At 43.6% G+C, this 20,014-nt stretch overlaps 2 protein-coding genes across 4 annotated transcripts in view; both read left to right on the top strand.

Annotated features, from left to right (window-relative positions):
- The window catches only part of LOC308096099 (uncharacterized protein), a 108,559-nt gene that overhangs the window by 56,355 nt on the left and 32,190 nt on the right, over positions 1-20,014 (top strand). The window lies entirely within an intron of this gene.
- The window catches only part of nup153 (nucleoporin 153), a gene marked incomplete at its 5' end in the record, with an annotated part of 48,822 nt that overhangs the window by 28,211 nt on the left and 597 nt on the right, over positions 1-20,014 (top strand). For all 3 annotated transcript variants that reach the window (XM_080442208.1, XM_080442207.1, XM_080442206.1), the window contains 11 exons: positions 3,270-3,446; positions 3,563-3,664; positions 4,662-4,746; positions 6,282-6,386; positions 7,431-8,051; positions 10,178-10,372; positions 10,944-11,831; positions 13,259-14,095; positions 15,658-15,876; positions 18,132-18,318; positions 19,309-20,014. The exon at positions 19,309-20,014 is cut by the window's right edge and continues 597 nt beyond it. In XM_080442208.1, the coding sequence (XP_080298334.1) occupies positions 3,270-3,446; positions 3,563-3,664; positions 4,662-4,746; positions 6,282-6,386; positions 7,431-8,051; positions 10,178-10,372; positions 10,944-11,831; positions 13,259-14,095; positions 15,658-15,876; positions 18,132-18,318; positions 19,309-19,402 (3,510 nt within the window). In that variant the 3' untranslated portion in view covers positions 19,403-20,014. The remainder of the gene's footprint in view (positions 1-3,269; positions 3,447-3,562; positions 3,665-4,661; positions 4,747-6,281; positions 6,387-7,430; positions 8,052-10,177; positions 10,373-10,943; positions 11,832-13,258; positions 14,096-15,657; positions 15,877-18,131; positions 18,319-19,308) is intronic.

Below are 20,014 nucleotides of genomic sequence, written 5' to 3'. Positions count from 1 at the left end.
CAAGCTATGAGCTTGTATATCTGCCATTTTTAAATAGCCAAAGTATAAAGATAATGGTTAAAGTGGTTACACAGATGTGTTCCCGGACTTAATGGGTAAAAAAAACAAAAACATATACTAGCGTCCCTGTTCTGGGGGCAAACATTTGACAAAAATAACCCTTATCCACAAGCTCACAACGTGACGTGTTGGGAGCTTGTAGACCATAAACCCTGTTCTGTGCAGAGTAAAACGGTGCATTGGCTCTGCCGAAAGTGTCCGGATGTGGCTGAAAACACATTGTTATCTAACATGCACTGACTGCAGGGTAGTTAAGAATTCTTGGCTCTTTTAACCGTGCCAGTGTTATTTTTGTACTCTAGATATTTTGAGAGATAAGTCAAATTACAGAGCGACTATCCCCAAACTGCCTCGAGCAAAAACTGCTCCGACAGGATTGACATGAAACAAGAAGTTGAGGATTAACCTATCTATTAAGGCGGCTTTCCATATGCATGGCCTCACCCTACCCCACACCACACCGTCCACTTGTGCCTCGGTTTCCACTACAATGAAGTGGGTAGAGTGGTGTGTAAGTGGTACTAAACTGGTGCCTAAAAAGTACCCAGTCCTGGGTAGGTCTGAGCTAGGCCAAGCGGGGCCAAACACTTCATAATGACTGATCACTCACCGACTTTTTATTTAGAACAGGATATAGTTGTAAAACATTATAATACTTTATATATTATTATAATCACAGTTAAAATCTATTCTAGTGTGTTATAATTATCATAGTTGTAAAACATTATAATAATTTATAGTGTATTATAATCACAGTTATAATCTATTATAGTGTATTATGATTATCATAGTTGTAAAACATTATATTACTTTATAGTGTATTATGATCACAGTTGTAATCTATTATAGTGTGTTATAATTATCATATGTAAAACATTATACTACTTTACAGTGTATTATGATCACAGTTGTAATCTATTATAGTGTGTTCTAAATATCATAGTTGTAATAAATTATAATAATTTATATTGTATTATAATCAGTTATAATGCATTATAGTGTATTATAATTAGCATAGTTGTAATACATTATAATTTATATTGTATTATAATCACAGTTATAAGGATCCATTTGGTTCATACCGAACCAAATGGTTCACCCACACGTGCACAGGTGATTTGCATTTGTATACAGGACAGTTGGCCACTCATTTACATTACATTGTTAGACAAAAAGCAATGACCTCCATCTATGTTTACATTACAAATGAGTGTCAATGACCGGAGTCTGCTACTCATACCTGTGGATTTGAGAGGGGGTACTTTTGTGTAATGGAAAAGGTAGATATTTTGATGCGGTGTGGTGTGGTGTAGTGTGGTGCTTAAGCTGCGGTGGAAAGGGGGCTTAAGTCTTGCCATCAGGTCCCGTATTTAATGGGGAACAGACTAAAACTAAAAACAAACACAAAACCCACAATTTGCTGTTTATAGCCATTACCTTGAGAGTAGTCTCATGAGCCAGACTGTTGCCTCCCTGTTCAAATGCTTCTGTCATACAGTCCGGCACAGCGGAAGCTCTGAAAATGATCTTAGGATAACGCGGATGCGACTCCTTTTCCCCGCTTCCATTTCGTCTGTTAAGTCACGCAAAATTGTCCTATTATAAATCAAAACAATCGAAGCATATATAGCTTGCTGCTTATCAGAAATGGATATTCAAAAATTAAATGTAAAGATATTTAAAAATGTATTTTCGTGAACGGAGATGACTAACGGTAACCTCACTCCGTCAAATGGAAGAAGCTTGCGACACACATTTTGTTTCACAGCGTACTTGCATCTGAGACTCCGGGCGCAGAATCGATGACAGACGGAGTTTCATTTTTTCAAGCTACTAGGCAGGTGATTGGATGATCCCGCCCCTAGCAGCCGCTGATTGGTTCGTATGCGCAGCGGTTCGGGCAGCTTTACTCTGTGAGCAATCCCAGACCCTCCTTCCTGAAACCAAATGCAATGCAATGCATGAGATTTCCGGAGGGAGGGGGTGTTTACCAGGCTAGACTAACGGATGACCACTTTGCTTTCTCTGCTTTCGGGAGGTGTAGTTCCAGACTCTATAGCATTCGGAGATTGTGGAATAGTTAGTCTGGTTATGCCAGACTACCTTGAGAGTAGGGGTGTGCCGATATATCGTCCCGCGATATATCGCGATACGTTTTCGTGACGATATGTATCGTTTTGGGGAAAGAAAATCGTTAAAAAATAAAATAAAAAAAACTTCTTTTTTTTTTTACAATAATAATCAGGCATGCAAACATCCCCGAGGTGAAAAGGGTGACAACATGTTTTTTTTTCGGGTCAGGTGTCGCACTATTGCCCTATTTGGATTCAAAACGGCTATTGTAGCTGAAAAGCTACAAGTTCGCATATCTCAATAATGCAAAAACAGAATTATTTGTTTGCATTTGCTTTTTTTCTCCCCATATATTTTTCATAATAAAAAAAGTGCGTATCGTATCGAAATCATATCGAAGTTGTGAGCCAAATATCGTATCGTATCGTTTGGTGAAATTAGTGTATCGGCACACCCCTACTTGAGAGCCATGCTTGCATATCCCCATAAATTATGTTATGTAAGGCAAAGCTTAGTGTGTGTGTGTGTGGGGGGGGGGGGGCTTGACATGACAAAGTTTGAGAACCACTGATATTATAGTAACATAAGTTTTTTTCCAAAAAACTGTTAGGATTTAGAAGACCTCCAGAAGCAAAGATTTGAGTTAAAAATGTTTGACAGGAAGACGCCTTGAACACAACCTGGCTCTAGGTCTGCCATGACACACCAGCCACCAGAATGGTCAAACATCGATTAATCAAATAATCGAGAAGTGATTTATTATGTTTATATCAGTGAATTGACGTGAATTAGAGTTCTCAACGGGTCTGAAAATTAAGGCTCGGCCCTAACTGGGCCCGACTGGGCCGGCCCGAGGCTCGGCCCGAACTCGACTATTTCCATCATGTTAGGCCCGAAACCCGAAAAAAACCAGAGGGAAAAAAAAAAAAGATTTTATTTTTTTATATATATATATTTTTTAATATTTTTAATGTTATTATTCTGTTCTAAATGTGTATTTATCTATTATGAAGACTTTTGAGGCCCGGCTCGGCCCGAAAACGTCGGGTCGGGTCGGGACGGGTCGGGTTCGGGTAGAATTTGAGAACTCTAACGTGAATGAATCGATACATTTTTGTTTTGTGGTTTATCCTCAGGTGATGGAGGTACTGGATCTGCCCGCCATCTCCCTTCCAATCAGCACCTTCAGCTTGCCCACGTTCAGCTTCTCCACCGCTCCTCCGCCCCCCACCTCCTCCATCAACTCCAGCCCGGCCCCCTTCGCCGCCGCCAGGCCTCTCACACCCGCTGCCAAGGAACCGGTTGCAGAGAAGGTCTGGTTCACACACCGTTCTCCTGTTATCACCGTAACACTACACTATGTGCAGCAGCATTTTGATGTGATTGGACCTCATCAATTTTTTTTTTCCTTTTTTTATTTTTTTTTCAGGAGCCCCCCGCAGCCTCGACGCCCCCCTGCCTACCGTTTACGTTTGCCTCCCCTATCGTCATGGCAACCGCTGCTGCTAGCCCTTCTTCCTTTTCCCCTTCTGTAAGTCAAGCACACAAATGCTCCACATCTCATGTACTTTACTGCAGTGGTTCTCAAAACCAGTGGTCCGGGGACCACCAGTGGTCCTCGATGGGGTTCCAGGGGGTCCCCGGCCAAATTAATAGTTAGGAACCAAATTGACCCTTATGTGTCTGTAACTCTGAGAGTGTACAAATGGAACCAAATGGACCCTAACGGGTCCATTTGGTTCCATTTGTACACTCTCAGAGTTAAATGAACACTAATGATGATGATGATGATACAGTGTAGATTGGGACCCCCAAGAAATCTAAATGGTTGAGTCCCTGGCATGTGTTTTCAAATTGGGGGTCCGTGGGCTAAAATGTGTCAATTCGGGGCGTCCTTGACGCGAAAAAGGTTGAAAACCACTGCTTTACTTCAGTGGTGTAAAGTAACTAAGTACATTTACTCAAGTACTGTACTTAAGTACAATTTTGAGGTATTTTTACTTTACTGGAGTATTTCCAATTGTCAGTACTTTTACTTCTACTCCACTACATCTCACAGGCAAATATTGTACTTTTACTCCACTACAATTATTTCAAAACTTTAGTTACTAGTTACTTTGCAATTAGCAATTATTATATTATAAAACATACATTAACCACTTTAGCCCTATTTTATACCTAGGCTATTTGAAAATAGCCGATCTACAAGCTCACAACGCGTCGCATCGCGACGCGTTGTGAGCTTGTAGATCTGCTATTTTCAAACATTTTAGTACTTTTACTTTTGGTACTTTAAGGACCTTTTGATACCAATACTTTTGTATTTTAACTCAAGCACATTTTTAATTACGGACTTTTACTTGTAACGGAGTATTTCTATATTGCAGTATTGATACTTTTACTTAAGTAAAATATCTGACTACTTTTTCCACCACTGCTTTACTTGTACATCAGTAAAGATGTTGTTCAGAGCTCAACCGACATATCACTCTGCTAATGGCCGTGTTGTTCCCGTGTCGTCCCTCCAGGCTGGATTTACCTTCAGTGCACCCGTAGCAAAGATGGATCTCTCCATGTCGAATGGACAGCTGGCAAGTCCCATCACGGCAGCAGGTGGGGTTTTTCGTCGCCTCCCGAGGTTCACTTGACACGCTGTAATGTGGTCGCGGTGTTGAGAGAAACCGGGCTCAGCTTTAGGACTGTCACCATTACAAATTTAAAGTTTAATTGTCACTGAAATAATTGCGATTAACGATTTTAATTGTGTGTTTGGCCATTGAACATAATTGGAACGTATGAATAAAAAAATACATTTCTGTTTGCCTTTTTAGGCTTCCTAATCAAAAATTGCACAGGGCAGATGTTACAAATAACTTAAATATACAAAGACATTATTGACATATTTAATCATTTTATACATTTGAAAATAGCAGAAATACAGGGTTCCCACGGTCAAGAAATTCCTGGAAATATTTCTAAATTAGAAAAACAGTTTTCCCCGGCCTGGAAAAGGTTTGGAATTAATCAAATGTTTTGGAAAATCTTTGGCTATCGTCTCTGTCGGTCGGAAATGTTCAAAACTGTTATTTTTCAGGATTCAAATTCTAAAATGGCAGAAGTAGCAGATCTACAAGCTCAGAGTTTTGAGCTTGTAGATCTGCTACTTTTGATGCTTTTGTGTGACGCTGTATGATTTACAAAAAAAACAAAAAGTTAAACTACGGAGATGAGAGGTTTCTGCCCGACGGCAACAAAATACATTGTTTAATGTCTAACATTACGTGAAAGATGGGTAAAATGTGGTAAAATGCAAGTGTTACTTGATGCGTTGTTAGCTTGTAGATCTGCTATTTTTGTCACGTGACACCTTTGCTCGAGTCTGTCTTGGGGCATTGATGGCACACTGGTTTGATTATTGCCTCGTATGATTGCTATTGTCCTGGAAATGGGGTAAAAATACTTTGGAAAAGTTATGGAAAAGTTTTGAAAATTCATTGTTAACCCATTAATACCTGGAACGCATCTGTGTCACTTTAGATTTCTTTGGCTATTCAAAAATAGCAGATATACAAGCTCATATGAACTTGAAGATCTGCTATTTTTTTAAAATCGTGAAAAAAATGTTTTGCATATTTTTTCCGTTTTTTTTTTTTTAGGATTTTGAAAATGTTTAGAAGCGGCCTCAGGTCTTAAAGGGGAAATCCACCCATTTTCAATATTTAACTATGTCATTAATATAGCATAAAGGAGTTGTGTGGAAATAAGAAAAAAAAAAATTAACATTGCAAATTACACCATGATGAGTCATCACAGTGTAATTTGCAATGTTAATTTTTTTGCAATGTTACATTTTTTTGCAATGTTAATTTTTTTTTAATTTTTTTCTTATTTCCACACAACTCCTTTATGCTATATTAATGACATAGTTAAATATTGAAAATGGGTGGATTTCCCCTTTAAAGGAGAATTTTGGACTAAAGTTTTCTTACCTTTTCTATGAAAACTTTAGTCCAAAATTCTCCTTTAATGGGTTAAAAATGTGTGGGAACCCTGTAAATAGCTTACAACGCGTCACAAAGTCACGATTTATGTAATAATTGTGACGGTCCTGGCTCGGCTAACAACTTGTTTGTCGTTCCCCCACACAGTGAAGTCGACCACAAGCAATAGCACAGAGGAGGAGTTTGAGGGGCCGTTCAAACCAGCCAAGACCCTGAAGCAGGGCAGTGTGCTGGACCTCCTCAAAGCCCCTGGTAAGAACCAATAACAATGTTTGATGTTGAACAATATTCATAGGGCTCTGGGGGCCGTATGGACAACATCTAATATCACAAGGTTTTTGACCTAATACCTTGATATCGTATTGTGACAATGATATCAAACTTATAGCAGATCAACATGGTGGCATTGTGAGCTTGCATAGGTCTGTGTAGTGTGTAGGTCTGCTGTTTTCACCGCTGTTTTGAAACTTTTTCACCCTTTTTTTTTTTTGTTAAAGTTTGAAAATATAAAATAGGGCTTTACGTGATTAACCCATTAACACCTGGAACGCATCTGTGTCACTTTAGATTTCTCTGGCTATTCAAAAATAGCAGATCTACAAGCTCATAGCGCGGCACCGAGTGCCACGCTACGAGCTTGCAGATCTGCTATTTTTGAAAAATCGTGAAAAATATTTTTTTATATTTTTTCCCCAAAATATTTTAGGATTTTGAATTTTTTAGACGCGGCCTCAGGTCTTAATGGGTTAAATTAACTCTCTTACTGCCAAGAACGACGTATAACAAGACACTGAGACATGTATTTATGGTCCAGACATGTTATTTTCAAAGGCGGACAATTAATGTCAACGAGGTCGCGAGGACCTCGTTGACATTTGTGAAACCACACAGTGAAACCCTCAGTGATTAGCAGCCATCAGGGGATCGATCATACTGGAGATAAATATTCTGTGACTACTTGAAAAAGGTAAGAGAATCTAAAAATGGCTGGCAGTGGGCAAACGCAGACAGAAATGAGTCTGGCAGTGAGAGAGTTAAGACTGGGAACGCATCAGTTTCATTTTTAGACGAGTGCTGAGCTAAAAATGACACACTTTCCCAGTCTTAAAACCAGGAAAAGACAACTCGCGATATTACGATATCCAAAATCTCAGGCGATATCTAATCTCCTATCACGACATCGATTTAACATGGATATTTTTGCCCATGCCCTAGGGATATTCATAGGATTGAAGATCTATGTCTTTTTTTGTCTTGAACCCTCTTCTCGTTGTGTCTCTCTCCCTCTCCATGTAGGTTTCGCCTCCCCCTCCTCCTCCTCCCCTGTAGCTCGGCGTTCTCCTGGTCCTGATGCTGCTGCCGCTGCTCCCCAGCAGACCTCCTCCACAGACTCCAAAGCCCCCTCTTCGTCCTCCACCACCTCTTCTTCTGCAGGGTTCGGTGACCTGTTCAAGGCTCCGGCGGCGGGCACGTGGGACTGTGACGTCTGCTTGGTGCAGAACAAACCCTCGGACAGCAAATGCGTGGCGTGCACCTCGCTGCGGCCCGGCTCGTCCTCGTCCAAACCGGCGGACGGTAAGCCGGCGGGTTTCGCCGGCACTCTGTTCGCCGCGCCCCCAGCGGGGACCTGGGACTGCGACACGTGTCTGGTTCAGAACAAACCCGAGGCGGGCAAGTGTGTGGCCTGTGAGACGGCCAAGCCGGGCACCGGCGGGACCAGCGGGGTGAAGCAGCCCTCACTGACTCTGTCCTCCTCCACCTTTACGGCGGGGGTTAAGACTGCGGCGTTCGCCGCCCCGCTAGCGGGATTCGGGGACAAGTTCAAGAAAGCGGAGGGCGCGTGGCAGTGCGACACGTGCATGCTGGACAACCAGGGGCTGGACGCCAAGTGCGTGGCCTGTATGAGCCCCAAACCAGGTAATGGAGAGAGGGGAAGAGTCACTGTTACTGTGCTGCTGTTCATTGATTGTCGATTTTTCTTAAAGGTAGGGTAAGTGATTTGCAATTATTCAAATAATTGCAAAATGGGTCTATGTTCTGATAGTGCTCGTTACTATAGAGTGTCCTGTCCATATAAAGAGTCTCCATGTCTCTCCAGCTCTTTATAAAACAGAAAATGCATTTTGTAGTTTTTTTTTTTTTTTTTTTAAGTTTCATTTCCAATTTTATCCAACCAGGACAGAGAACTCAATCAGGATATAGATTAAACAAGTGAAATTGGAAGTGATGACACTAAGAAATGAGCAGACACATTTTTAACTGGAACACTTACAAATTAAGCTTAAAAATGGGTACTTTCTCCTGATTGGCTGAGATTTTGACACCTACCGAAAAATGTATTTTCTGTTTATTAAAGAGCTGGAGAGACAGGGAGACATCTGTTACTGAACAAACACTCTATAGCAATGATTACTATCAGAATATAGTATTTTAACCTTTTAACAAATTACTTTTTGTTTTAACCAAAAAATATCACTTACCCTACCTTTAACAGTTTTTGGAAGAAAAAATAAAATCTAGATTTAAAGAAAATAGCTTTTGGGTTGCATCAACTAATCAGAAGTAATCACTTTAATCCGTTCAATCTGGGAACGTATCTGTCATTTTAGATGTCTTTGGGCTATTCAAAAATAGCAGATATACAAGCGAGTAGATCTTGTAGATCTGCAATTTTTTTGTAAAAAACGTAAATTTTTGCAAACTTTAAATATATATATTTTTCAAAGCGAACATGTGTAAAATATTTTGTCCCAGGGACCCCCCCCCCCCCCACAAAAGCAAAGATTTGAGTTACAAATGTCGGCTTTAAAAAAAAATATATATATATATATATATTCAAAGATTTGCACAAATATTTACGATTTTTCAAAAAAATAGCAGATATACAAGCTCTTAGCCACGCTATGAGCTTGTATATCTGCTATTTTTGAATAGTCATAGTATAAAATAATGGTTTAACTGGTTACACAGATGCATTATCGGTCTTAACACATTCCCTGCCAGAGGGTTTTTTTTATTTTACTTCCCCCAGTGCCAGTGTTTTATTTTTTTTTACACAGGAGCCGAGATACAGGATTTTAAAGTAATAAGTTAACCAAGGAGTGAATGGAGCTAGAAATCTTTGGATCGTGATATCTCTGGTTCTGTGTGGATAAATTGAAAAAAAAAAGACACAAAAAAAAAAAAACCCTTTTTTTTTTTTTTTTTTTAAACGGTTATACTCGTGGATGGATTTTTTTGGCAGTAAACGGGTGTATTTTTCATCAACGGTTATACTCGTGATTGGCAGGTAAAGTGTTAATGGGTTTACACATCGGGTGCCGAAAACGGTCCGGACCGTTTTTGAGAATCCAAACGAGGAGTGCCGAAAACGGTCCGGACCGTTTTTGACCCAATTTTATTTTTATACGTGGGGCCCACGTGGGGCGCTCTAACGAAACTTTGGGATCATCCAAGGAGTTTCTGAGAAGGAGAGGCCTGATGTGGAGCCATGACAAAAATCCTTCCGGTCGGCCTTTCCAATTGTTATCTCCTTGACTAAAAGCTTAATATCTCCAGTTCTTTTTAACGTGGTGGAAGCGAGCCCTTTTCGATCGGCGATCACTCTGCAATGGAGGATCGCGTTAGAAATATTATTGTTCCAGGCGTTAGTCGGGACCCTCCGCCGTCTCGCACGCACGCTTTGTTTACATGCACTTCCGCGTCGGGGCTTCTACAGCACGAAACGTATCAACGTAAGTGGATGGAAGAATAGCAGGCACTGAACGTATAATATTTGAATAAACCTCTGGCACCCAATGTGTTAATAGTTACATCATTTTCATAAAATGGGGACAGGGGACAGGTGACTATTTTATTCAAGTTTTACAAAAGAAAATCCAAAATACTATCTTGCAATGCGTTGTAAATTTCACAATGTGATGTGAGTTTGTAGATGCTATTTTCTGTTTTTTTGTGCAAAATAATTTTTTCACTTCAGTGTGTTGACATAATAATTCAAAAGAGGAGCTCTAAATGTTTTGTTTTTGTCTTAAACCCGACAGGAGCCTCCACTGCGCCGCCATCGTCATCGGCCCCGTCGGCCGGTGGGGGCGCTCCTCTGCTGGGCTTCGGGGACAAGTTTAAGAAGCCAGAGGGATGCTGGGACTGTGACGTCTGCTGTGTGCAGAACAAGGACAAAGACACTCTGTGCGTCGCCTGCCAGTCGCCCAAACCAGGAGCCACGGTGGAGCCCAAAGGTACAGCGGCCAGGACAAATTTACAAAATGTTCCCCCCCAGAAAAGAGATGCTGGGGTTCAAGTGTATCTTAGGGGGGAAAGATTCATGTACTTTTTTTTATGTATATGACAAATGTAAGGTGATATAAAAGTATGAAAAAGGTTATTTACAGGGGCCCAGAGCCAAAAGGGAAACACAATAAATGTACCAATTGCCGTGTTGATTTATGTTATACTGTTTGAATGGGATGTGAATGGATGCCTGAACGCTGTGGGGGAAGCTTGTGGCGTGTGCTGTGCACTCCCTGGGGTGATGTGGGGAAGGCTTGTGGCGTGTGTTGTCATTCGCTCCCAAGGGAAGAAGTTCTCACTGATGCAACTCATTCTGGGGCAGCAGATGTGAAATGCCATTGTTTTATCCACCACTGCAATTGCTCTCATAATTCACAGGGAACACCAGTCCTATTCTTTGGGGTTGGGGGGGGCCAAAAAGACGAAAATTAATGTTACACAGTAAGACTTTAAAGAATCTGTAGTCTCCCATCATAGCCAGTCAGTTAACATGTTGTTTTTGTCTCCGTCTCGTTGCAGCCTTTGGTTCGTCTACGTTCGGCACGTCTGGCTCCGCTTCGGGAGGCTTCAAGTTTGGTTCCTCCTCCTCGGACTCTACCTCCTCCTCCGGCTTCAAGTTTGGGGCCGCCCCCTCAGATAACTCCTCCTCCTCATCGTCTTCGTCCGCAGCGGCAGGCGGCGGATTCAAATTCGGCGCGGCCTTCGGAGGAGGCTCCTCCTCCTCCTCGTCGGAGACCAACACGGACGGTAGCGGCTCGTCAGGGTTCAAATTCGGCGGCTCCGGCGAGGGCTTTAAATTCGGGGTCACCGCCGCCCCCAACGAAGACAAGAGTTCGGAGCCCGCGGCGGTGGGCTCCGGGTTTAAGTTCGGAGCGAGCGGCGGGATCGCGTTCGGCGCCGGAGCGCCAGTTTTTGGACTGTCAAAACCCGAGGAGAAAGCGACGGCCTCTGATGACACGCCCGCCGCCTCTCAGGAGAAGAACGGCGACGTCGCGTCGTCAAGCGACGCCTCGTCAGCGGCTGTCGGCATTGGCGAGTCCGATCTACTTACCACCACCACCACCACCGCCCCACTGGGGGGCTCCACCTTTGGGTCGTTATCCTCGGAAAAAGAGCCCGCCGCTCCCTCGTTTACCTTCGGGAACCCGGGGGAAAAGAAGGACGTCGGCGGCGGCGCCGCCGCGTCGGCGGCTCCCAGCTTCGCGTTCAGCGCCGCTGGCAAAGAGGCCGACGCCACGCCGGCGGCTCCCGGCGCTTTAGGGGGGGGCTTCTCTTTCGGTAAGCCGGACCCTCCCAAAGAACAGCCTGCGCCCGCGTTCAGCTTCGGCAACCCGGCGGACAAGAGCAAAGACCCTGCTGCCCCGGAACTCCCCAAGCCCTCGTTTGCCTTCGGACAGAGTGCCACAGGTAGGGCTGTCGCCATCATTTAAGTTGACCGTTAATTGTCACTCAAATAATTGCGATTAACGATTTAATTGTGTGTTTGGCCGTTGAACTTAGAAGAAATCTAAGAAATCATGTTTGCCTTTTTAGGCTTCGAAACCAAAAATTGCACAGGCCAGATATGACAAATAACTTAAATATACAAAGGATATATATATATATATATATATATATATATATATATATATATATATATATATATATATATATATATATATATATATATATATATATATATATATATATATATATATATATATATATATATATATATATATAAAATATATATTGCAGCTGATTGCAACAAAAAGATGCAACCAGTTACTCTAATAAAACACAAACGTGCAACACATGCGCCACTTAAAGACATGCACACACACACACACACACACACGCTGGCTCAGTCGCGTGCACCTGTGCACACACACACGCACGCGTAACATGCGGACCTGCGAGACGCACCGTTGCTCCGATCCGCACCAAACTTGCCACCAACACTGGTCAGGGGTCTGCTATCACAATAGCCACACCAGGGACCACGTGTGGCACCCAGGGGGCTCGCCAGGGGCCCCTGGGTGCCACAGGCGCACCATTGCTCCGCCCCCCCCTCTGTGTTCCTATTGGCTGGGCTTTAAACAGCCAAGTTCCCAGCATGCTAAACTTCCCAAACTTGCTAGGTGCACTTAGACGGCCAATAGGGACGGGCTGTAATTGCTTAAGCCCCTTCCCCTCTGTGTTGCTGTTGAGCAGCCTTGAAATGAACGGACAGGGATTTAACATCGTTCCTCTAGTTCACATAGCTTAAAGGTTTCATGACGTTCAGTTTTACCACACATTAAAAGTCTTTGTCATGGTCCTTCAAACGTGTATAGAAAGTTTTAACAAAAATTCCACTCCATTGATCCATGGCAGGTGTTTTTCTCTCACATTTCTAAAGCCTTTTCAACTGCAATGAAAAAAGAAATCTTTGCCTGCGGGTGTCGCTGGTGAGGGATTTTGCCTGTCAATCATTGCCTCTGCTCCGCCCCCCCCCCCCCCAAAGGAAAGGATAGGGGAGGGGAGGGGCGAGGAGGAGAGTGGGCGGGATTAATCGGCTGTGACCTCACTGTCGAAGGGCCAAGCTCAGATTACTTTTCAGCCTAATTATTCAGAAAACCCCAGACCACAGAAAATCCACTGAATGTTCAAAGTTCAGATTTTTTGGGTGTAATTGAGGTCATAAAACCCCCCAAAAAACATGAAAAATAAAAAAAAAGTGAAAATGAATGTCATAGAACCTTTAATGAAATTAACTCATCAAAGGCACCACTCACTTTTTTTATTAATCACCATCACATTCCAGGTTTCAGCTCAACTCATAAAGCTCTGACACTTGTTTTCTTCTCCCAAAGATGCTGCTGCTGCTGCTGCGGCTCCAAAGCCAGCGTTCTCCTTCATGGGCACCACCACCACCACTGCCGCCCCTGCACCCAGTCTGTTCGGCAGCACCACCACCACCACTGCTGCTGCTCCGACCCCCAGTCTCTTTGGCAGCATCACTACCACCACTGCTGCTGCCCCGACCCCCAGTCTGTTTGGCAGCATCACTACCACAGCGGCCCCGGCACCCAGTATGTTCGGCAGCACCACCACCACCACAGCGGCCCCGGTACCCAGTCTCTTTGGCAGCAGCAGCACCACCACTGCTGCCCCGGCACCCAGTATGTTTGGCAGCAGCAGCACCACCACTGCTGCCCCGGCACCCAGTATGTTTGGCAGCACCACCACCACCACAGTGGCGGCCCCGACCCCCAGTCTCTTTGGCAGCATCACTACTACCACAGCGGCCCCGACCCCCAGTATGTTTGGCAGCACCACCACCACCACAGTGGCGGCCCCGACCCCCAGTCTCTTTGGCAGCATCACCACCACAGCGGCCCCGGTACCCAGTCTGTTCGGCAGCACCACCGTCAGCACCACCGCCCCGGCCCCCAGCTTCGTCTTCGGCCAGGCTGCCTCGTCATCCTCCTCCTCCTCCTCCTCGGCCGGCGACGGTCCGCCGGCCAAAGGCTTTCTCTTCGGAGGAAGTCAGGAGAGTCAGAACCCGGCGGCGGCGGCGGCAGCGCTGGCGGCTCCGTCAGCCTCCTCCTCCCTGAGCTCCACCCCCTCCCAGCCCTTTGTGTTCGGAGCTGGTCCCGCTCCCTCCTTCTCTTTTGGAACGACGGCGCCCTCTGCTGCCTCATCCTCAGGTCTGCGTCTCAGTCTTAAAACAGTGGCTTTTTCAAACCTTTTGTCAGGTCAAGGACCCCCAAATTGACACTTATTAGCCCGCGGACCCCCATTTGAAAAGATATGCCAGTATTTACATTTCTAGGACCCCCAGTTTGACATGCATTAAGCTACGGACCCCCATGTAATGGCATTTCTATCACTGGGACCCCAATTTATATTGTAAAATCTATGTTAACTTAACTCTGAGAGGGTTCAAATTTGAACACTCTGAGTTACAGACCCAAAAGGGTCAATTTGGTTCCTAACTATCTATCATTTTGCTGGGTATCCCCTGGAACTCCCTTAAGGACCCCTGGGGGTCCCCGGACCCCACTTTGAGAACCCCTGGTTCTCAAAGTGGGGTTCAAAGTGTTCTCAAGGTGTTCTTGGTCTAAAAGACCAAGAACACTGAAGTTGCCATCCTTTGCCTCAGATTTTTGTGTGTGATGAAACTGTTCAACTGGCTTTGACTAGTCTCTCTCAAGGCAGACGTGTTGCTTCTCCCACAACTTTTAAATGCTTCCACCAAACGTTGTACTACTGTGAAAATGAGAGGAAAATAAAGTGGAAGTCCTGCCTTCCCCCACTAGTGTTCCACCTGTGCAGTTGCATAAATAATTGGAACATACTGGAACAAATTTGGACAAAGCCTTACTAGCTATTTGCTTAGCAGAAATGGAAATTAAAACGTGTATGTTAACCCATTAAGACCTGAAGCCGATTCTAGAAATGTCTTAAAAATTCCAACAGTATTCTGAAAAAAACGTATGTTTCTATATCAGTGGTTCTCAAACTTTTTCATGTCAAGGACCCCCAAAATGATATGTATTTGGCCGCGGACCCCCATCTCAAAATGTGTTGTTCCAGGGACCCCCAGAAGCAAAGATTTGAGTTTCAAACGTTTGCTTTAAAAAAATATAGATTCAAAGATTTGCACAAATTTTCTCGATTTTTCGAAAATAGCAGATCTACAAGCTCATAGCGCTATGAGCTTGTATATCTGCTATTTTTGAATAGCCAAAGTGTAAAAGAATGCTTTTTTGCTCAAATTAAAAAAATAACACAGATGCGTTCCAGGGCTTAAAGGGTTAAAGATATTTTTTTTGTCATGCGAACACTGCGTCGTGATTGGTATATGGATTGGAATATCCTGCCCCGTCTAAAGAGCAGATAACACTCTCCTGTTCTCAACCCTTATCCCATTAAGACCTGAGGCGATTCTTTAAAAAAATCTAAATCCTAACAGTTTTTTGAAAAAAATATAAAAATATTTTTTCGCGATTTTTCAAAAATAGCAGATCTGCAAGCTCGTAGCGCGGCACTCGGTGCCGCGCTATGAGCTTGTAGATCTACTATTTTTGAATAGCCAAAGAAATCTAAAGTGACACAGATGCGTTCCAGGTATTAATGGGTTATGGAGTATTATTACAATCTCTCTGTGCCATTGGAAGACTGTGGAGGACATAGTGTGGCTTGAGAGACCAGGCTTTTAGTGACACACATAAATGAAACTGACTTCTCTCTTTTTGTTTCTCTGCAGGCCCCTCACCGTTCGTGTTTAGCCCGGCTCCCTCTGGCGGGTTTGGGGCCAGCCAGGCCCCTTCCTTCGGCTCGGGATTCGAATCCCAGGCCCCTTCCCCGTTCACGGGCGGGGCCTCGCAGACCCCGGCCTTCGGGGCCAAGCCCAACGCAACTCCTGTCTTTGGGCAGCAGGTCAACTCCACCCCTGTGTTCGGCGCGGCTGCGAACTCCACTCCGGGTAGGTTTGGCTTTTTGGGACATCCAACAGTTTGACTAGAGTTTCATTACATTACGTTACAGTCATTTAGCAGAAGCTTTTATCCAAAGCGACTTACAATAGGTGCATTCAACATAGGTAGGGAACGAAACCACTAATCACCAGAAGTATTAAGTGCATTCTCACAAGCAACCAAGAGTATACCTAGTGCTACAGTAAAAGTGCAATATATCAGCTACATACTTTCATTAACTCTTTGACTGCGGACGACGCGATAACGCGTCAAGTGCTACTTTGTCCAGTTGGCCGTCGACGCGCTGGACGCGCGTTCATTGTTTAATCTCTGATTGCGCTATGCTGCTTAATATTCAATGTTATTCTCGAGTTCCACTTACTTCACGGACATCTGCATCCGGTTTCATGACCTGGATTCCGTTTCCGGTTTTTGATTCTTTTCCCCAGTCATTTTCGTCCAAAATAGGTAAATAAACGGTCTTTCACACGGTATGACGGACAAACGGACAGTTTCTCTTCTATAATCTATGGTCTGGGTGACGATCAGTCATCGCCGTCGTGTATCACGACGGCATTTTGGCGATCAAAACAATCTGGGACGACGTCACTTCCGTTTTCATGTTTTTCCCTGTCTAATCTATCGAGAAGGCTGAGAGAGACCCAACGACCTGATCAAGCAGTCATGTGCTGCACTCTAGTGGCGGATTTGTGCTGGGTCTTTACATTATGTCCCCTTAAATTATTTTCATGAGAAAAATTCAAAATATAAAAATAAAAAAACACGAAAATTGCTGGCACTGGGGGAGTACTTTATGAAAATACTCTGGCAGTCAAAGAGTTAACTGATGGGACAAAATAGGAAAATCAAATGAGCAAGAGCTAAAACAAATAAGTGTATCGAATAAACAAGATCCAATAAAACAAGCGTTCGTACAACTAGTTAACAACAAGTAGGCCAGGCAAAGAGGAAGGGTAGTGTTTCCTGAAGAGGTGGGTTTTCAGCCTGCGGCGAAAGATGGGCAGTGACTCTGCTGTCCTGACATCAGTGGGAAGTTCGTTCCACCACTGTGGGGCCAGATCCTCTCTTAAAGGATCAGTTTCCTGTTGGATTTCATAATAAAGAAACTGTTGGATTTCATAATGATTTAGTTAGAGTTTTAAGGGTGTGTTTTCCTGAGTTATAGCTTTCTAAAAAAAATATCCGCTTTACAAACTCAAAACGTGGTGCGAGCTTGCAGATTGTTTTTTCTTTTCACTTATATCAATTGTGGTTGATGTGTGAATATTGATCAAAAGAATACGAGAATGCTCGCCCCAAAACACACTCGCCCCGGGTCAAATCCGGCAACCTCGGAACGGTCGCCACCAGATATTCCTAAACGTAACCTCAGTAAAACTATGTCTAAACCTAACCTTATTCCTAAACGTAACTTCAGTAAAACTATGTCTATACCTAACCTTATGCCTAACATTAACCTCAGTAAAACTATGTCTATACCTAACCTTATGCCTAACATTAACCTCAGTAAAACTATGCCTAAACCTAGCCTTATTCCTAACCTTAACCTAGGGGCGAGTGGTCTGCAGGAAAGATTGGGGCGAGTGTGTTTTGGGGCGAGTGTTCCGGTTACCGATCTAAAAGTGAATATTTATAATACCTTTTTGTTTGTTACAAAAAGTTTGAATTTATGAATGATCCAAAACCCCAATGTAAAAATGAAGGTGTTCTCTCTTGTATCAGGTGTAAAACTGAAGGTGTTCTCTCTTGTATCAGGTGTAAAACTGAAGTGTTCTCTCTTGTATCAGGTGTAAAACTGAAGGTGTTCTCTCTTGTATCAGGTGTAAAACTGAAGTGTTCTCTCTTGTATCAGGTGTAAAACTGAAGGTGTTCTCTCTTGTATCAGGTGTAAAACTGAAGTGTTCTCTCTTGTATCAGGTGTAAAACTGAAGGTGTTCTCTCTTGTATCAGGTGTAAAACTGAAGTGTTCTCTCTTGTATCAGGTGTAAAACTGAAGGTGTTCTCTCTTGTATCAGGGGTAAAACTGAAGGTGTTCTCTCTTGTATCAGGTGTAAAACTGAAGTGTTCTCTCTTGTATCAGGTGTAAAACTGAATTGTTCTCTCTTGTATCAGGTGTAAAACTGAAGTGTTCTCTCTTGTATCAGGTGTAAAACTGAAGTGTTCTCTCTTGTATCAGGTGTAAAACTGAAGGTGTTCTCTCTTGTATCAGGTGTAAAACTGAAGGTGTTCTCTCTTGTATCAGGTGGAGGCTTTGCATTTGGAGGAGCCAGTGCGTTCGGAGCGTCCTCCTCCAACAGCACAGCGGGAGTTTTTGCTTTCGGAGGAGGGCCAGCAGGGTCCGCGGCCCCCACCGCCTCCCCCTCCATCACACCTCAACCACCTGCACCAGGAGGCTTCAGCTTTGCTCAGCCCCCTGCTTTCAATATGGGGTAAGTTACGTTAGGCAATGTAAATGCATAGTAAAGCACCCCCACACACACACACACCATGACATGGGTTTGTCTAAATTGTTAAAGGTTTTCTTTTTATGAAAATGAATAGAAACTCCGAGTGTATGAATGGAACGGGTCCATTTGGTTCCATTTGTACATCATTTTGTAGTTTGTTTTCCACTTTAAGGTTAGAAACTACAGCAGGGTAAAACATGTCAGGCTGCGACCTTTATGAAGAGAAGAGAAAAACAAAAAAGTCATTTCAACTGCTCCTAGCGGCCTATCCTACCCTATAAAGTCAATGCAAGCTTCCACAAAGTGAAAAAGCGAAGCGAAAACGTCTTTTATTTATTCGGAACAAGTCCGAATTTTGCGTATATTCGCATAATCGCCGGTGTGTAATGACCTTAAGGCTGACGGAAATGGCAGTGTGTTGGATGCAGCTCAAAGTGAACTTTACTCAGGTCAGGTATCTAGTTTGTCGACGTCCGACCTTCCTAGCCCGAAAAGCTCGAAAATCGGTGTAAGTGGCCGTTTTCAAGATGTTCTGGCCATTATCTCTGGAACGGAAGGTCCAATCTGTTCAGTTCAAAGCTTGTTGGATGTGTGACTTTGAGGACATTGAGCACCTTTTTGTGTTAGTCAGGTTTTCGGGCCTAAAAGTATGGTAATTGTTCGGGCCGGGCCGGGCCCAGTTAGGGCCCAACCTTAATTTTCACGACTCTTAGTGTCAATACTGTCTCATCACGCTGCACATTCCCTTGGCTCTGGACACACCTATGAAAATCTAACACGCCCATTATTTTATGCGTTTGGTTCAGCTGTGTTGCTCACTAGTCGGCCATGTTTTTAATCTGCTGTAGCTTTTAACCTGAACTGGAAAATGAACTACAAATTCAGCCTGTGGTTTCATGCGTCTTCATTCAAATTCAGCCGTTGATGTTGAAGATGATGATAATAATAAGAGACGTTTTATCTTTTTTTCAGGGCGACTAAGTCCTCCTTCACGGCCTCCCCTGCCGGACAGCAGCAAAACATCTCGGGACGTAAGATCAAAACGGCGGTGCGGCGCAGGAAGTAGAAGGAAAGCATCCCGGGGTGGACTTTAGGACCAGAAACTTAAGACTTGACTTTTGACTAGACTCTCTTTAAAGCACCCGTCCTGAAGGCTGGATGGATATGCCACACGGAGGGAGGGGGAGGGGGGCGGGTGTCAACTAGACAAACACTGAAGAGCTTTGGCACGTGGAGAAGAAGAAGTAGTAGAAGAAGAAGGGGGGCCCAAGGCTGTGTGAGCCCCTGTATCTGTATCTGTATCCCAGAGCTGGATGAGACAGCCCCCCGAGCGCTTTTTACTGAAAGGCTTATGGGGGGCTGCTGTCTGTCAGCCCGCTGCAGTTAGTATGGGAGCGCCTCCTACAGGACAAACATTATATCAAGACGGCTTTTAACTTAAGACAATGACAACAACTACAACTAAAAACACAATCAAGCAAGGAACCTCTGCTCAACATAACAAGAAACAAAACAAACAAAACAAAAAGACGCGCGTATATATATATCTATATTTTCAACACCTGCAAAAACGTCTGCTAGAACTTTAGGCATGACTTCTTTTTTTTTTTTTTTGTAATAAAAATTAGAAGGGCAAAAAAACTGCAAATCTAAAGAGTTGCGAGTGTACAAAAAAAAC

This window comes from Gymnoscopelus braueri (assembly GCF_963280865.1).
Source record: "Gymnoscopelus braueri genome assembly, chromosome: 11".
Taxonomy (NCBI): domain Eukaryota; kingdom Metazoa; phylum Chordata; class Actinopteri; order Myctophiformes; family Myctophidae; genus Gymnoscopelus; species Gymnoscopelus braueri.
The sequence above is the reverse complement of the archived record's forward strand: the minus strand, read 5'-3'. Positions and strand labels throughout refer to the sequence as shown.